The sequence below is a fragment of the Kwoniella shandongensis genome, chromosome 6, assembly GCF_008629635.2.
Source record: "Kwoniella shandongensis chromosome 6, complete sequence".
In the NCBI taxonomy this organism is placed as follows: Eukaryota; Fungi; Basidiomycota; class Tremellomycetes; order Tremellales; family Cryptococcaceae; genus Kwoniella; species Kwoniella shandongensis.
The window spans coordinates 974,116-990,422 of record NC_089292.1 but is presented as its reverse complement, the minus strand read 5'-3'; the positions used below and the strand labels follow the sequence as shown (position 1 = coordinate 990,422).

The window sequence follows — 16,307 nt, the reverse complement described above, 5'->3', positions numbered from 1 at the left end:
CATCTGCCACAACCAATGTTTCAAGGCCAGAATCCTCAACCAATGAGATGTTGCCCTCTATCACAGTGTCACATTTGATCCCAGCTCCTACACCCTTCCCCACCGGGACCTTGACCTCACCTTCCCCATCTATTTCTGCAGCACATTCCCCTCAAATTGCAGCTTCACCAATGATCACAGTGTCACACGTGGACCCAAATGTGGTGCACCTTCCTTATCCTCAATTTGACCCTTCTTCAACATCCACCCCAACACTGCATGCCTCCCAGGTCACACGCTCTGCCCAAGCGGCACAGAGAGGCGGCTTTGCAAGGCCGTTACCTACCCAAGCTTCCTCCACTTACACCACTGGAAACCCACCCAGCTTTTGGGCAGTATACAACCTAGAAGGGTGGAAGATCTGGAAAGACTCAATGCCATCAGAATTTGATGATCGGATGGCTGAATTGGGTAAATAGCCCTATCAGCCATGAGACCTTGTCTATCACGCAAGTGAACCCCTTCAAGGTAGGCTTTTCACATCAGATTACACATCATCTCAAAAAAACATGCTGTCCACAAGTCACAGTCAGGTGTTAAGCTGACCATTGACATTGTGACCACTAGATGGAGTGATTGCTTCTTCATCGTTGGGAAAAGTGAAAGGAGAGTTTGTGATGTGTATTGCTTGTGGGGTTTTATGAATTTTTGGCTTGACCATGGCCAACTTCTTGTTATCTATGCACATTTCCAGTGAGGTACCCACCACACCTGTTGAGTTAGAAGGTGATCTGAGTTACTCTCTGATTGTTCTTAATCTACACCACACACTACAGACCACACTGAGGATAGCGATGGCCCACTGACTTGTACTTAAACTCTTCTATCAATGATCATAAGGAGTTGCAATGGGAGTTGATGTTCAACGGTCACAGCTCCTCTGACAGCTGAACTGGTTTGTACTTTTTAAACAGTGACAACTATTAAGACCAAGATCTATGTTGAATGAAACTCATTTTTCTGCTTAGTACAGGATCATCATGAACGATAACTACCAAGACAAACATCCCTGGGTACAGGTAGTCAAGATTGGAGCGCTAGGAAATTCCAGCCGGCTTGACTTTCTAGTATGATGCAGAGCTCAAATGGTGTGACTGGTCACCACTGGCTTTACAAATGTTGTCAGACATGGCCAGCACACCAAAAGTGCAATACAACTGTTGATAGACTGATCTCCATTGATATTGCCACTAGCATCCATTGTCAGATCATCCCTGGCAGATACAAGTACACTACGCGGACCCACCATTGATGCCTCATTGCCCAGAATAGCTGACACATAATAGGCAAGGTAGGACACATCTGTGCTATGTCATCACCCTCAAATGGGTTTTGAACAAGATGTTCCCTTCACTGATTCTATGATGCGAGATGACAAGTGTTTCAACTACCTTTGTCAGCTTTATAACGTCAGCCCAGGAAATAATGTATGTAGCAGTAGTGGGATATATGAAGCTGAGGGTCTAGGCTTGATTCACAATGCATTTTCCACAATCCCTGTACTCACATTGACACTACAATTTATCTCTTTGTATCTGCTCGATTCATTTGATTTTCTTCTAGCACCACTTCACTATTGCTGACCTGATCCACCATGCCCTCTAGTTCTTACATAAGCAGGCACAGGAAGTCCACCACAGATCATGCATCCAAGTCAAAGACGGTGACCAAGCAAACCAAGCAAAGGTGCACCCAGTGTCGTTCCTCACACACACATTGTGACAAGCAAACACCGTGAGTTGTCAAGACAAGGGGTTGAATAATCTAGAGTTTGATGAGCGTTGGCATGGTCCACCTAGAAATGAATAGACCACAGCTGATTCGTCCTGTTTCATCTCAGTTGCAAGCACTGCAGTGACAAGGGCCATGAGTGTGTTTATCCTGAAGATCAGGCAACAAAGAGCCAGAATGACCAGGGAACACATGTCGAAGAGTGAGTGAGATTGTTGCCGCTTGACATCAGACACCCCAGTATCCCAGTCAAATGAGATGTTTTCCTTGTAAAACGGGCTGCTTGCTTTCTTGGCAGATCACAGCAATGCATTTCAAACTGTCAGCAAATAGATAGGATATGGGACTGACTTGCCTTGTTTTTAGGAGCACAGGCTCAGCATCAGCATCTGCCTCAACCGACACTGCAATGCCAGAATCCCAAATGGTCACAGAGAACACACCTGGTTTCTGGGATCCGTACAGGGATCCGTCCTACCCAGATGAGTACAGGATCGATGACAACTCAATGCCAATGCCATCAGAATTTGTTGATCAGTGTGATCAACTCACCGGAGGATCCCATCAATATTATCATTATTGAGCCATTGCTGATCGTGCAGTTCCAAGACCGACAGGTGGGTGTTTAGCATCAGACGCTGCTTTATCACACAGTCAATGGTCTCTACAAATCATGATCATGTGCTAAGCTGACCGTTGACATTTCAATCGCTAGATGCAGGGAGTGCTTGTGTATAGCTGGGTATAGTACTGAGAGAGGTTGTGCTTGTTTATAGTTGGGTATAGTACTAAGAGAGGGAGTGCTTGTTTATAGTTGGGTATAGTACTAAGAGAGGTCGTGTCATGCATTGCTTAGGAGGTTTCACTAATCTTTGGCTTAACATTAGCCCAGTTGTCATTATCTCCAGCACTCTTGTATCAGTTGCACATATGCGCATGAGCACATGTCATGGACATATCCAGTCCTGTCACAATACCCATTTTTCTGCTTAGTATAGGATGCCTTCTGGACCCCTTATCTGATTAGGTCACACAATACCACGCGGAAACGAAGAAATCAGAGTCGCGTCAACCGGTTTTGCAATTCACTTTTCGACTTCGAGGATCAAAAACAACTCATTCTGATTTTGACGTCTCTCACAAGACAGCCTTGGACGATGTCGAGCTCCAAGCAACTCGGTATATCATGACGCATTATAGGGTATTCTTACCTCCGCCCGACCTTTCCTATTTTCCTGCTCAACACAGCAAAGGTACACCGTCGTCTGGAGAAGCAACGACATTGCTCAAATTGCATGATCTCGAAATGACATCATCATTGCAAACCAATGAGTCGTTCTCCCTACCCCTCGTGCGCGAGAGGGGGCGATTGGAGGGCGAGAGAACGTGGGTCATGCAAGGAAGTGCGGTAGAGAGCTTGGAAAAGAGTACGATCCTCGGGAAGAGGGGATTGTTGGACGACCCGCTTCACATCGCCAACGAGGGAGGTAAGAAGGGGAATGCAGATCAAGATGAACAATCACACGAGACGAGAGGTATGGTGGATGAGGGGCTTGGAGTGAATGGCAAGGTCAACGGCGACGCGGTGCGGGGCCTTGAACCTGGTTCGGAGGTGACAGATCTATCTGATTCTGGTCAGGCGATGGTAGTGGAAGATACATCAAGACGGAGATCCAGAAGGATCACCCGACAGTCAGGTGAGATGTCACTTCCAAGTTTGCTGAAGACGGTGCTTGATCTAAAAGTTCAGTCCCCTGCTGATCTGACTATCTCGCCTTGCTACTTCTCTCTCTTACGACTGCCGTCTGTCACATCTCATCTCTTCACCCTATCCTCAGCATCTCTCCTCGACGCTGCTTTACCCCATTTCGATCCCTCTCCTGCCTATTCCGAATCATCACTCAACACAACGACGACCACGTCATACCCTTCCCAACTCCCCCCTTCGCAATTTGATGGCGGAGGAGATACCTCCGTCTCTCATTTCCCAAGATGGCATATCCCCTTGACGAGACTTACCACCCTCCATTCGCTACTTTCTCATCCGGCAGAGTCGGCTCGCTCGACCCTCCGCCGAGGTCGACGGGTTGACGATGTACCTGGAAAAGAGTTACATACGTTAATCATATGTGTGTTGGGGGTTGATCAGCCTGTTTTGAGGAAGCGGAAGGAGGAAAGAGCCAGACGAGGAGAAGGCAGCTTGTGGATAGGGAAATGGACCATGATAGCTCCTCCTTCGTCTGCAACTAGAGGAGCAGCTAGTGAGGGAAATGTGGACCGCGGTGGAGGGGGAGGGGAGGTTACTTGTCCTGTGAAGTTGTGGGATGAATGTGCGAGAGATTGGGGAGATGAAAAGGTCAGACGAGGGGATGTCGTCCTCGTCGAAAGTGAGTGAGCACAACCTTGGCATAGAACAACCTCAAAGCGGATGACTTGTTGGCTTGTGTGCGATGCCATAATCCTTCCGGACGAGCTGACTCTGTCTTTTTTGTTTGCCAGATATCGAGTTCAAGCCCGCTACCTCCAAAGAACCCTTCCATCTCGTCTTGACACCTCACAATACACCCAAAATGACTATCCTCTTTCGAACTTTACCACGCTGCACTACACCGGCCACAACATCGGATTACATCTACAAACCCCGACTGGGAGGAGTACAACAGCATGGTCAAGGGAAAGGGAAGATCTGGCCCGAGGATGCGGCGTTGAGACCTGATTTGAGATTGGGCAGGAGCGATGCGGGAGTCAGGAAGGTGGCAGAGGTGGTGAGGTGGTTCGCCGAGTGGGTAGGAGGGGAAGGTGCGGGGTGATGACGGATCAAGATATCGAAGTGACCGATCTCTCAAGGTGAGTTTCATTTTTCGTTCTGCGAAGTAACCAGCTAATGATACGGCAGCACCTTTTCAGTCCTACAAGGGATCATCAGGGCTAGGTACATCCAGGTGTGCCCCGTGGACGACGTCCTGACGACACTAGAGACTCGCCCGTTACTTTGCGACGATGGCCAACTCAGCCTGCAAGGTTGGACATGTGGATTATCCCGCATTACGAGAAACGACCAGAAGTCAGCCGACCAGGATCCGGACCATTCTGTGCATTCCTGAGTTCACTTTCGAAGACGTCGAATGTTAGACGAGCTTTAGATATGCCGATGCGATGCTCATGCATGATCGTCTACTCTCTACTCTCTAAATGCTTGTAACCTCTCATCTGCCCAGTTGATATATTCTCCGCTCAGTTCCAGCGGTCCATTTACAGCAAGCCCAGCAAGTACCGCACCGGGTCTGAATTTGGTTCGCAGTCAGCAAGGAGACTCTACGACTCCTTTGCCATATATGCAAGGATGGTCGGAACACTCACTGTTCCGGACGCAGGAGTTCCCCCTTCTCGAATGCGCTTTGGAATTTGACCATGTCAGTGTCAGCCATCTGACCCGGACCGTTGGATCTGAGGAATGCTTGCATCTGGTGACGAGAAGGGGTTGGGCTCTAGTCAGTACTCAGGTCGATCCAGCACATTGAGCTAGTGGTAGCAGACATAAACTCACGTCGGTCTGAGCAAACAGAAAAAACAAGAAATATCAGCTTCTTGCCACATATGAATTGCCATGAGCCACTCACGTCAACCATACCTGGTCTAACAGCCCAGATAGCTACCCCATTCTCCTTCTCCTCACTCGCTATGGTCCTCGCAAGACTGTTCATACCCGTTTTGGCCATCGAATATAATCCCCAAGCTTGATATCCTGTCGAGCTTGCGCCTGACGAGACGAGGACGATCCGACCGTGTGATTTTCGAAGGTGAGGGAGGGAGGGCTTGACGAGGTAGAGTGTGGAGAGGAGGTTGGTCTGGACGTATGGGATTAATGAAGACGTAGGGATGTCGGCGAGTTTACCTATATGGAGGTATCAGCATGATGGGTCTTCACTGGAGTTATCTACCAGATTGTCAAACAAACAAGAAACAGCGCACTTACCGACCGGATCTATAGTCCCAGCATTGAGAATCAACCCGTCCAACCCCTCCCACTTCCCTACGGTCTCCTTGACAGCCCTCGCATTGTCCTCCTCCTTCCCTACATCGCCCTGTACAATCAACACCCTCTCATCTCCATATTCTTTCTGAACGCTTTGCAGCTCAGGCGTGAGCGAACGTGAAACGGTGGTTACTCGGGCGTTGTGTTTGGACAAAAGGAGACGGAGGACGCTGAGACCCAGACCGCGAGAAGCGCCGGTGAGGATGATTATAGGGGACGAGGGAGGGGCCATGGTGTGTGTGGAAATGGCGGTATGGGTGTAAGTCTGTATGACTGGAATCACTTCAACGGCAATGACACAGATACACTTTCGCTGGATTCCGATAGCGATAGGCGGATGTGTTACGTCATCATGGATACCCCATTCCAGTAGAACCAAATTGTCTCCGGTTACCTGTCCACTCTCACTGGAATGTAACAAGCATACGAGTATTCATACATGGTCCCACCGTCATGTAGAGATACATTACGCGCCCCTGTGCCTTTCTTGGGGGTAGTACGAGCTGTCTAAATATGAACATTGCCTGTTTGCATGTTTGCATGTTGTAGAGTGGAGCGGAATGGGAGCAGCAGAACCAGTTAGATGAAAAGTTGACTGTTGATGAAATTGCAACTAGAATAGAGTAGTGAGAGAGTCGTAATGGTGTGTGATCGAGGTTTGATTATGGGACATTACAAAATCTCATGTGGCAGCTGCTAATAGAGGGGCGACTCCTGTAATTAAAGTTTTTCTTTCAATAATAATAATGCATGCAAAATAGCGGAAGCAATTTAACACAAACCTGGGGAACGCCGCTTGTATCATCGTCCGTTCAAGTCATTCAGTCGTCCACTCGTCCACTAGCGCTATTGCATAGCTGTACACGTTGATTTTAGCGTCTAGTGCAATATTTACATCCACACTCGATCCCTGACATCACATCTCCGTCATCATCTCATCGTTTCTACACTGTGCTCAGTCTCGTTTCATCGTTATTTTGACAAGACAGCAGAAGCCTGCATACACGCGCACAGCTGTGCTTTGGCGGAGCTCGACATCACGAGACAATCACCGAGGTTCGCAGCAACACATCTCGCCTTTGTTACCCGGTGTGTCGGATCTCACACACACATCCATCAAGAATCGTATCGGCCTCGTCCACGCCGAACAGTAATACACAAGCGAGAGACGCAACCTCGCCTTATCCCCGTTTTCAAGATCATCACCACGACGTCAAGTAAACTGCAACTCGCTTCGCAGATTTATTAACCGTTGACAACCAGTCTTGCTTGGTAAGAGACTTGTCAAGTCTTTTCACTCGAGATGTCTCGAATACCATCGGGACCCCCGCCCAATCACTACGCTCAACAACCTCTCCCGCCTCCCCCTCAGACGCACAACTTCTATGCCAATCAACCACCAGGTCACCTTCCGCCTAATATACATCCTCACGCTTTACCTCCCCAAGGAGGTGCTTATCCCCCTCCTCCTCCGGCTGGTACAGCCAACGGTAACGACCCAAATGTGTATCCACCATATCAGCGGCAACATCAACATTCGATGAGTGGGGGCGGAGGATGGATGGGCGGACCGCCACCGCCGTCTCAAGGCAGTGGCGTTGTTGAGGGATATCATAATGCCGTTGCCGGACCATCGCGCGGTGGTGGTGGAGGAGATCCTTATCAAGCCTACGCACAACCTACACAATCACATCGATCATCACCTTCACAACCAATCAGTGCTCGCCAGCAACAACAACAACAGCAGCAGCAACAACAGGAGCAACAACCTCTCGCCACTGGTGCCGGTGTCGGAGTCGGATGGTCCTCGGTCCAACCTGGCGCTCCGATCGGTCGAGGTGGTGTCAAGCTAGAAGATCTAGTTAGCAACGAACGAAGAACACATGGATCCGGTCAAATACCCCCAAGCTCAAGTGGTGGACTCCCTCCAATCCAATCACAAGCGCCAATCCCACAGGCGAATGGCAAGACCGCATTATCCAGTATCCCTTTGAGCGTCTCACATTCCTATGACCAGAAGATGCGTCGTCCGTCAACCGCAAGCGAAAGTGCTGGAGCCGGAACAGGAAGCGGTGGAGTTGCCGGTGCAGGAAATCAACAACAAGGTCCATCGGAATTCATCAAGAAGCTGTACAAGATGTTGGAGGAAGAAAGCGCGCAATACGGTAAAGGTGTTCCGGCTGGAAAGAGGAGAGGAGAAGGTGCGAAAAGAGGTTCGGTCGGGTGGGGTCAGGGTGGAGCGAGTTTTGTCGTGTGGGACATGAACGACTTTACGACAAAGGTCTTGTAAGTTTGGACTTGCTTCTCATATCAGATTAGTCTTACAAACATGTACGTGTGAGTTCGGAATGCTCACTTACGACCCGATCTTAGACCTCAAACATTCCGACATTCCAACTTCTCTAGCTTCGTCAGGCAGCTGAACAAGTATGGCTTCTCAAAGGTACGTTTGATTATTCACGGCTTCCGCTTGGTCGCTGATGGACAACGCAGATCAAACACGTTGATGAGGAAACCGGTACTATCAAAGAAAACGTATGGGAGTTCCAACATCCAAGCTTCCAGGCGGGTGGTAAAGCAGATCTCGAGAACATCAAGGTATGTTCAGTCCGCCTTCTTTCTTGTCTAATTTCGTCTGACATCTTCTCAGCGAAAGCCGGTCGGTCCCAAGAAAGGCGGGGGTGGGGAGAACGAGGAGAGCTCACCGAAGGGTACTGGTCTGAGCGGGGAAGATATGAGTAGGATGAACCTGATGGAACATCGCATTGGGAGACTTGAGGACGATCTCGTCTCTGCGATAAGAGAGGTCAGAGAAGCTCGAGCGAGGGAATCTGGCCTGATGGGTTTGATGAGGGATCTGATCAGCCATGTCGCGGCAAGTGAGCAAGGTAAGCCGTCATGTCTTAAATTTGTGGAGGCACTGACACTTCGAGTAGAAGCCAACGGATCCACGACCGGTGATGGCAACTCACCTCGCGTTCTGCACCTTCTCCAGTCGTTCGATCAAATTGCTCAAGGCATCCCGATGAGTCGCCCAGCTACCGCCAATCCCCAGGGAGGGGTGTCTTTCGCTACTCCAATGCAACCAAGCATGGGTCATACTTTCAACAACGCTGGGAACTATCCACCTACCTTCAGTAACGGGAGCACCCTAGCGCAGACTTCGCCGCGTACGGATGGGACAGGAAGTAGAGGGAGCATCAGTGTACCCAGTCCAACCGACGGGAAGCCTTCCGGCTTGCGCAACGTATCCGGTCCATCAAGCGGACTCACCGCTAGCTCTTCTGCGCCTCAAGATCAGAACGACGATATCATCGAGCTGCCAAGTCAAATGCAAACACTATATGAGGGTGGACCGGTTGGCGTCACTCCGGTCTTTGCCGACACTCCTGCTTGGTTGACGGAGGGAACGACCGTCCCCTTGCCGATTTATCACCGGAAGTCGAGTGATGGTGTCGCTCTGAGACTGATGTACGAAGCGAACGGGACTGCCCCCACAGCCAGAGTAGGCGAGATTATCCCCGAGACGATGGATGGCGCATCGGCTTTGCAAGAGCAGGCTCAGCAAAGCGGTACTATGCCCACGCAAGGTGGACCTCTTGCGGATCAAAGTCAGATACCGAACCTTCAGCATACTTCATTCGGCATCGTTATCCCTCCTACCGTATCTAATCCTTCTCTCAAGAAAGCCGGTCCACCTCGTCCCAAGAAAGCTTCAACAAGTACAGGCGACCACGACAAGGAAAAGGAGAGCAAGCTTGTTCCCCACTGGGCTCAGAAACCCAAGATCTTGATTGTGGAGGACGATGTGGTTTACCGACAGCTCTCGAGAAAGTTCTTGCAGAAGTTTGGATGTGAGACTGAATCTGTGGAGAATGCGCAAGGTGCGGTAGATAAGATGAACAGGACGAAGTATGATCTGGTCTTGATGGACATTTTCTTCGGGCCCAATATGGATGGGTGAGTTGGATGTGATGTTTCGCAAAACTTGGAACGGACCACATTGCTGATATGCTCTACTGCTCCCAGACGAAAGGCCACCTCTTTGATCAGACAGTTTGACAACTACACCCCTATCATTTCGATGACCTCAAACGCACAGCCTCGTGAGTTGGTACTGACCATAAGATCATGTATTGTGCTAATCGAGCTCCGTTGAGCAGAGGATGTCGACTCGTACTTCCAATCGGGAATGAACGATATCTTAGCGAAGCCATTCACGAAACACCATCTTTTCTGTATCTTGGACAAACATCTTATTCATCTACGACATGCTCAGCTTTACGAAAAGCTCATCCCTGTGGGAGTGGGACTACCACCGCTTTCCGACCAACACGTAGAAGAGGCGCTGGCCGTCACTGCTGCAAATATTCAGGAAACGGGTGTAATCCCCGCGGCTGGAGGAGAGTTGGAAGGGTTCAGAAATCCCCTAGCAGGGACAGGGTGGAGTGATGAGACGTATCAACTTGTACTTCAAGTGGGTAGCTTTCTCTCCGAGACTGAAATATCGCGACGCTGACATTGTTTTCCGTGTCGTAGCAATTCCTTGCAACTGGAACGATGCCGGACGTGTCTACAATCAGCAACGGTGCGATCGGGACCAGCGTCGTTTTCGGCTCATCTGCAACCTTCACGAATGATCGAAAACGATCCATTGAAGCTATCAACGATGACGAGTGGGACCCGACCGCGACTGCGAATCCGAATGGTAATGGTAATGGTACGGTGGACGGTAATCAAGGCTTGGTGGGTATGGGCGGTCCCTCGATGGGAGGAGTGGACATGGGAGCTGCAGGAGGCGATGGGAGGGAGCTGAAAAGAGCGAGAGGGTTGGTTGGGTAGCTTGTGTGCGAAACCAGCGCGGACAGGAATTTGTAGATTGTTTACCTCTGTAGCGATATGTCAATACAATCTTATCAATGAGGGTGGACCGTACTCATAGCTCGTCTGCCCGGTTCTTGCGCGAGCTTGTGATCAGGACATAAAGTAAGGTTTTGGGTAAATTTCTAGCAATCCATCAAAAACACTGCATTTAGGGAATGTAATCAAAGCGTAACCAAAGCATCAATAAACCTCTCAGACTCCCTTTCTCCTCTCCATCACGAACCCCAGCTCAAACGATAAGCACAACCAAAGCAGAAGCTAACAAACCTTTAACAGTCTGAATGGTATAATTCAGGATGTCAAGGGTCAGTTGAATTCGAATCCCTCAGGATCTGGACTGAGAGATATCCTGCCATCTTGCGTAGAAATACGAATTCTGGATCCAGATGACTGCAATGAGTCAGCCCCACCAAATGACCCTTCGACTGCACCTGTATAACCTGCTTGTCCATAGGTGTTGACAGAACTACTTGGAAAGTTGCCTGGTGCAAAGCTTGTGCCTGATGAGTATGTTGGCATGAAGGATTGGCCTGTTGACTGAGATGATGAGCCTTGCCAACTATTCAGGCTGTAGTCTGCCATAGCAGGGCTGGGTTGTGTCCATGTGTTGACATGCAAAGATGGGTAGTTTGTGCCAGCTGAGTAAGCTGATGTGGAAGATTGGGAAGGTGACCCAAAAGAGCTTTGCCAATGGGATTGGGTTTGGCTTGCATAAGCAGGCCCCATGCTTGAAGAACTGCTAGGGTAGGCATTTTGCTCTGAGTAAGCTGGTGCATACGCTGGTGCTGAAACTTGATTTTGTGCAAAAGATTGGGTGGGTGCCTGATGAGAGCCTTGGTTGCTACTTGAGCCTTGGTTTGCATAAGGTAAGCTGAGTGGAGAATCACTGCCATAAGTGGACTGCTGGGTGGCTCCTGTGTGTGCTGGGTAGGCTGACCTTGTAATTTGATCTTGTGCAGGCAATTGGGTGGCTGGACGGGATGAAGTATGGTGGCTTGAACGCTTCTTGGATGAGGAAGAAGAGGTTTCCTTGTCACTATGCCTTCTGCGATCTGCTTTGTCAGATGAGGTCTTGCCAGAGTGGGTGACTGACGAGCGGCTTTTGCCTGTTGCAGAAGGCGTCTTTTGAACTTGACCCTGTTTGACAGATTGGTGGGGTGGCTGAGATGAGCTGGTGACTGCGGAAGTGGGCGGTGCTAGGAGTGCTAGTGGGTTCACAAAACCAGGTTCGGGAGTATCATTGTGATAGCCTGTGTCTGCGAAGGAAGTCTGTGTTGCACTTTCACTCCAGGTGGGCAGTTGATCAATTGCCCAGTGTTGGTCCCGAGTTGCAGAAGTGGAGCCTCTTTGTCTACCACTTGAGGACTGCGTTCTGGTGACTGCAGTGTTTGTGCTGGAAGATCCGGCTGGCTCACTGGTCTTGAAAGGATCATCATCCAGAACATCCTTGAAAGACCACTCCTCTTGGTCTCTACAAACATGATTGACAATAGAAGTCAGAGACGGTCTCATCCGAGCAATTGCTAGCCCGTTGCCACATACTCTTTGGGCTGATAGAGTCAACCCACTCACCTCTGTAGTCCTGCGCTGTTGGAACGCAAGCCTTGCCGGCTGGTTCGTGGTTTTTTTGAATTTTGTTTTGGTCTGAAAAGAGATTGTATCAGCCATAACCTCATTGAGGGAAGTGAGCCTGCTCCCATTTAACCCTGCACCTAACTGCTTGGCTCAAAAGAGACAGGAATGAGGTCTAATTGTCACATAGGCATTGGGACGATAGGGTCAACCCACTCACCTCTGTTGTATTGGTGGTAATGCATACCGTTCTGGTCTGAAATGAGAGTGTATCAGTCACAATCCCAATGAGGCAAATGAACCTGCTACCATTCGACCCTGCACCCAACTGCTTGGCTGAAAAGAGACAAGAATGAGGTAAAAAAGGATGGGATGCAATCATCCAATGCACAGAAAAAAAAGGCTTTTCCTGGATTCTTGGCAATCTCACCAATCGATAGGATCCAGAAGTGCTTGCGATTGTGGCATAATCCGCACGATATTGACCGAACACTCACTGCTGCAGGCGGATTTTGTCATAACGTCGATTGCTTCTTTCCTCCAACCTTTTGTGCAATGTTATATCATTGCGAGTTGGACTATGACCACATTGCAAGTTAAAAGCTTGGCATCTGATGCAGCCTCTGAACATATGTTAGCCCAGATCCTGATTTCTGCAGGATTGCCAACAGCAACCCCCTGTCTTTCCTTAAATCAGCACTATCACTCACTTGTCCGTTTGCCTGTCGCAAAGCTGCCCAGCCACAAAACATTCAAAGCAAGGTACCTTACTAAGCGGTTCCTCTCTCTGACTCCCAGTAGCAGACATTGTATAGTGTAACACAGGGTCAGATTGTTGGACTGAACTATCAAGTGAAAAATAATTAGGTTGGTCTGGTGAGAAAACAAGTGAAGTGGTTATTTGAGATAATAAGGGATTTATACCCTTGTCTGGTGACTTGAAGACAGCTATTTTCCCAGCGACTGGTCAAAACATCATAAGAACACACATAGCACAAAGGGTATTCAGTGGTATCAAGGGACATTGCTGCAGAGGATACCCACATTCCATCAGAGGTATTGGCGTGAAAAGACATGGCTACCAGTGAGGGGCAGTTGAAGAAAGGATTGCCACTCTGTCAAGGGGCACTATGGCAAAGGATGGTACATTTCAATCAGGGGATTTGGCTCAAAGGATGACAAAGCTGATACCATGGGGGCAATGAGTCAAAGGACAACAGTGGCTATAACAGCAGGAATGTTGACTTGGAAGGTATCTGGGTGCTCTGATGCAGTCACCTACAGCTTTGCCAGTTCAACCTCTTGAGTGTATCAGACCAAACACAGGACTCTCATGGGCACAGCCTTGAACAGGCATGAGACAGTGAAGAAACATGTCTCTAGGACAATACATCACTTGACATCATCTGCCGTGGGAGAATCGCCTTCTCAGTCTTGTTACAACAAGGAAGACAATCAAAGGGGCATAGTACAGCATTACCTTTGTAAGTGCAGACAAAGCACTCATGAAACGAATAGGTTGCCCCTTTTTCACAGCACCTAGACGAAGGCCACGCTTCGGTGTAGGCCTCGAGCTCATCTTTATGATCACGCCAGATTAGGGGTCGACAGCATGTTTCATGGGTTAAATCTCATCATGCCTTGTCGAAACGCTGGTTATTGCTGAGGAGCGAGTATGTACCACTCAGCCATGCCCATACTTTGCACCCTGGCTGGTCGTCGACACCGCCGTGTATGCTGAATGCAGCCCTTGTTCGATCTAAGAACAAGAACTAACGGGATGTACAATGCTCGACACCTTTTATATGATTCAATTCATTTTGTAATACGCTACAGGTGTTATCTTCTCGTCTTTGTTTCCCCTCCTCTATTGTAGATACAAGCTCGACATCGTTACTGTCCTTATTGAGCAGACGCCTTCATTTCGCTCATCGCATACCGGTGTTCTTAGCGCCTGCTTCGCCTTTCTCCTCTTGACCTTTCTTTTGCTTCTCGCTCGAGCTCTTGTCGTCTTTCTTGCCCTCATCCTTCTTAGCGTCCTGCTTCTTAGCATCTTCCTTCTTGGATTCGTCCTGCTTCTTGGCGTCCTCCTGCTTCTTGCCTTCATCTTGCTTCTTCTCCTCGCCGCCATCCTGCTTATCGCCTCCCTTCTTTCCCTTGTCTTGCTCCTGAGCATCCTTCTTGCCCTTATCCTCGTTGGACTCGCCCTTCTTCCTCTCTTTGTCAGTACCGTCCTTCATCCCATCCGGACTCTTATCCTTCTGCTTTCCCTCCTTCTCATCCTGTTTCTCTGCCTTCTTCGCTTTCTCCTCTTCCTTCTTCTTATCAGCCTCTTCTTGAGCCTTCTTCTCCTCTTCTTCCTTCTGTTCCTTCTCTCTCTGCTTGTTCCTCAACTTCAAGAACCCTTCACCGGATTGCTCCTCTTCAACGGCGATATCGCCACCTACTTTACCGGAGAGCTTGCCGCTCTTTCCGGGCTCGTTCTTCTCCTTCACTCGGTCGAGTCGACGAAGAGGAGATGTTCGTTCGGTGGTGTGTTGAAGATGGGGGGACTTGGCGTCGGTGATTGCACCGGCTCCAGCTCCGTAGAAAGAGGTACCGGCGAGAGTACCGATGATAGAGAAACCGACAATGATAGAGAGGTAGAATCGGTAGGTAGAGTACCAGTTAGTAGCTACGGCCGAGTTTTTGTCAGCATCCATAAACTTGCTACATTCACAGACTGAGAGGCACACTCACTCCATCCGGCTTGACTTGCCCTTTGATCCAAGAACCACTGTCCGGTGAAACCGAACCATTGAACGGCCAAAGCGGTCCCGTGAGTCAAGAACGTAGTGGGCCATGCGAACAACACGGGGACGATACCCAATGCGAGTCGTCGATAACCAAACTCTCCTCCAAGTTTGGAGAACTCCATACCCCAGTGGATGGCACCGAGGAAAGAGAGGATGATGGCACCGTAGGAGACTTGGATGTGTTCTACTGTGTGAAGGTAGGAGAGGGCGGTCGTGAGATCGATACCGGAGGGAGCTATCCCGTTCGATGCTGTAAGAGTATGTCTTGATCAGCGACTTCCGCTCTGACACGAGTAGATAGCAGATGTAGAACATACCCATACTGGCTAAAGACGCCTCACGAGCGAGGACGACGGTCGAAATGGCCGTACCGAGGTAAGGGAGAGTACCGGCGAGACCTGTGTTAGTGTCAGCACATCGTGCGGACATAGTACCAGCTGATTGGCTTACCAAAGTACAATGCCGGTTTAGGAACGGCCGAGATAAAGCTTCTAGTCACGTCCCACTACAGATATCAAGATTAGCACCAGGATCTGTTTTAAGCATTCTGAGGGCGAACGACGCATCGGTGGGAGACTCACGAAGTCTTCGGTGGGACTACCATGTTTTGTACCGGCTGAAATCTCCCTCGCGCCAAGAGCTGCGGATTGAGGATCACCACCGGCAATGATCTTTGCAAAGTCCTTCGTGACGCTCTTGAGCTGAGGAGGGGAGGACAGATCATAAGCCAGTGTCATTCATTACCTTGACGTAGGACATGCAAGGAGTTTGATCAGAGGACGGAATGGTACATACCTCTTCTTTCGCACCTGGAGTCTTGTTCTGCTCTTCGGCCCTTTGTCCATGATTTGGCCCAGGCGAAGGTCCCTTCTCCCCCGGACCAGGTCCACCAGGCGGCTTCGTAGCCAGCCCCCTCTGAGCCCCGAAAAGCTGACGAGCAAGAACCAGACCGACGGGGGTCTGATCTCGTGCCGATGAAAGCGAGGTTGGACGCAGGAGGTTTGTCGGGAGAGTGGAAGGAGTTGGACGGATGGGAGGTGTGAACGCTCCTTGTTTGAGGAGACGGAATGTTCGGTTCATCGCGGATCGAACTTCTACTTTGTACTGTGATTGCTGTGATGAGAACAAGAAGAGCGGATCGAGTGATTTGATTATATATATCTACCGCACTCGTGGTCACGACATCATCAAACTAGCAGCAACTGGGATGATTTAAGCGGGGACTACTACTGGGTATTGATGGTGACTGA

At 49.5% G+C, this 16,307-nt stretch overlaps 4 protein-coding genes across 4 annotated transcripts; 2 read left to right on the top strand and 2 right to left on the bottom strand.

The window, feature by feature from the left end:
• Positions 1 to 2,956: 2,956 nt before the first annotated feature.
• CI109_103667 (uncharacterized protein) lies at positions 2,957 to 4,580 on the top strand (the record flags this gene model as incomplete). Its single annotated transcript, XM_065967349.1, has 3 exons — positions 2,957 to 3,467; positions 3,609 to 4,157; positions 4,270 to 4,580. The coding sequence occupies 3 exons, from the start codon at positions 2,957 to 2,959 to the stop codon at positions 4,578 to 4,580; spliced, it is 1,371 nt and encodes a 456-aa protein (XP_065823421.1).
• Positions 4,581 to 4,951: 371 nt separating this feature from the next.
• Positions 4,952 to 6,038, bottom strand: CI109_103666 (uncharacterized protein; the record flags this gene model as incomplete). The annotated part of the gene is made up of 5 exons (XM_032001834.1): positions 4,952 to 5,054; positions 5,131 to 5,258; positions 5,318 to 5,323; positions 5,391 to 5,665; positions 5,747 to 6,038. The coding sequence occupies 5 exons, from the start codon at positions 6,036 to 6,038 to the stop codon at positions 4,952 to 4,954; spliced, it is 804 nt and encodes a 267-aa protein (XP_031863997.1).
• Positions 6,039 to 7,109: 1,071 nt separating this feature from the next.
• CI109_103665 (uncharacterized protein) lies at positions 7,110 to 10,648 on the top strand (the record flags this gene model as incomplete). Its single annotated transcript, XM_065967348.1, has 8 exons — positions 7,110 to 8,092; positions 8,180 to 8,249; positions 8,300 to 8,404; positions 8,457 to 8,694; positions 8,743 to 9,766; positions 9,836 to 9,912; positions 9,970 to 10,283; positions 10,346 to 10,648. The coding sequence occupies 8 exons, from the start codon at positions 7,110 to 7,112 to the stop codon at positions 10,646 to 10,648; spliced, it is 3,114 nt and encodes a 1,037-aa protein (XP_065823420.1).
• Positions 10,649 to 14,190: 3,542 nt separating this feature from the next.
• CI109_103664 (uncharacterized protein) lies at positions 14,191 to 16,137 on the bottom strand (the record flags this gene model as incomplete). The annotated part of the gene is made up of 6 exons (XM_032001836.1): positions 14,191 to 14,936; positions 15,002 to 15,307; positions 15,375 to 15,455; positions 15,508 to 15,562; positions 15,639 to 15,758; positions 15,853 to 16,137. The coding sequence occupies 6 exons, from the start codon at positions 16,135 to 16,137 to the stop codon at positions 14,191 to 14,193; spliced, it is 1,593 nt and encodes a 530-aa protein (XP_031863999.1).
• Positions 16,138 to 16,307: the final 170 nt, after the last annotated feature.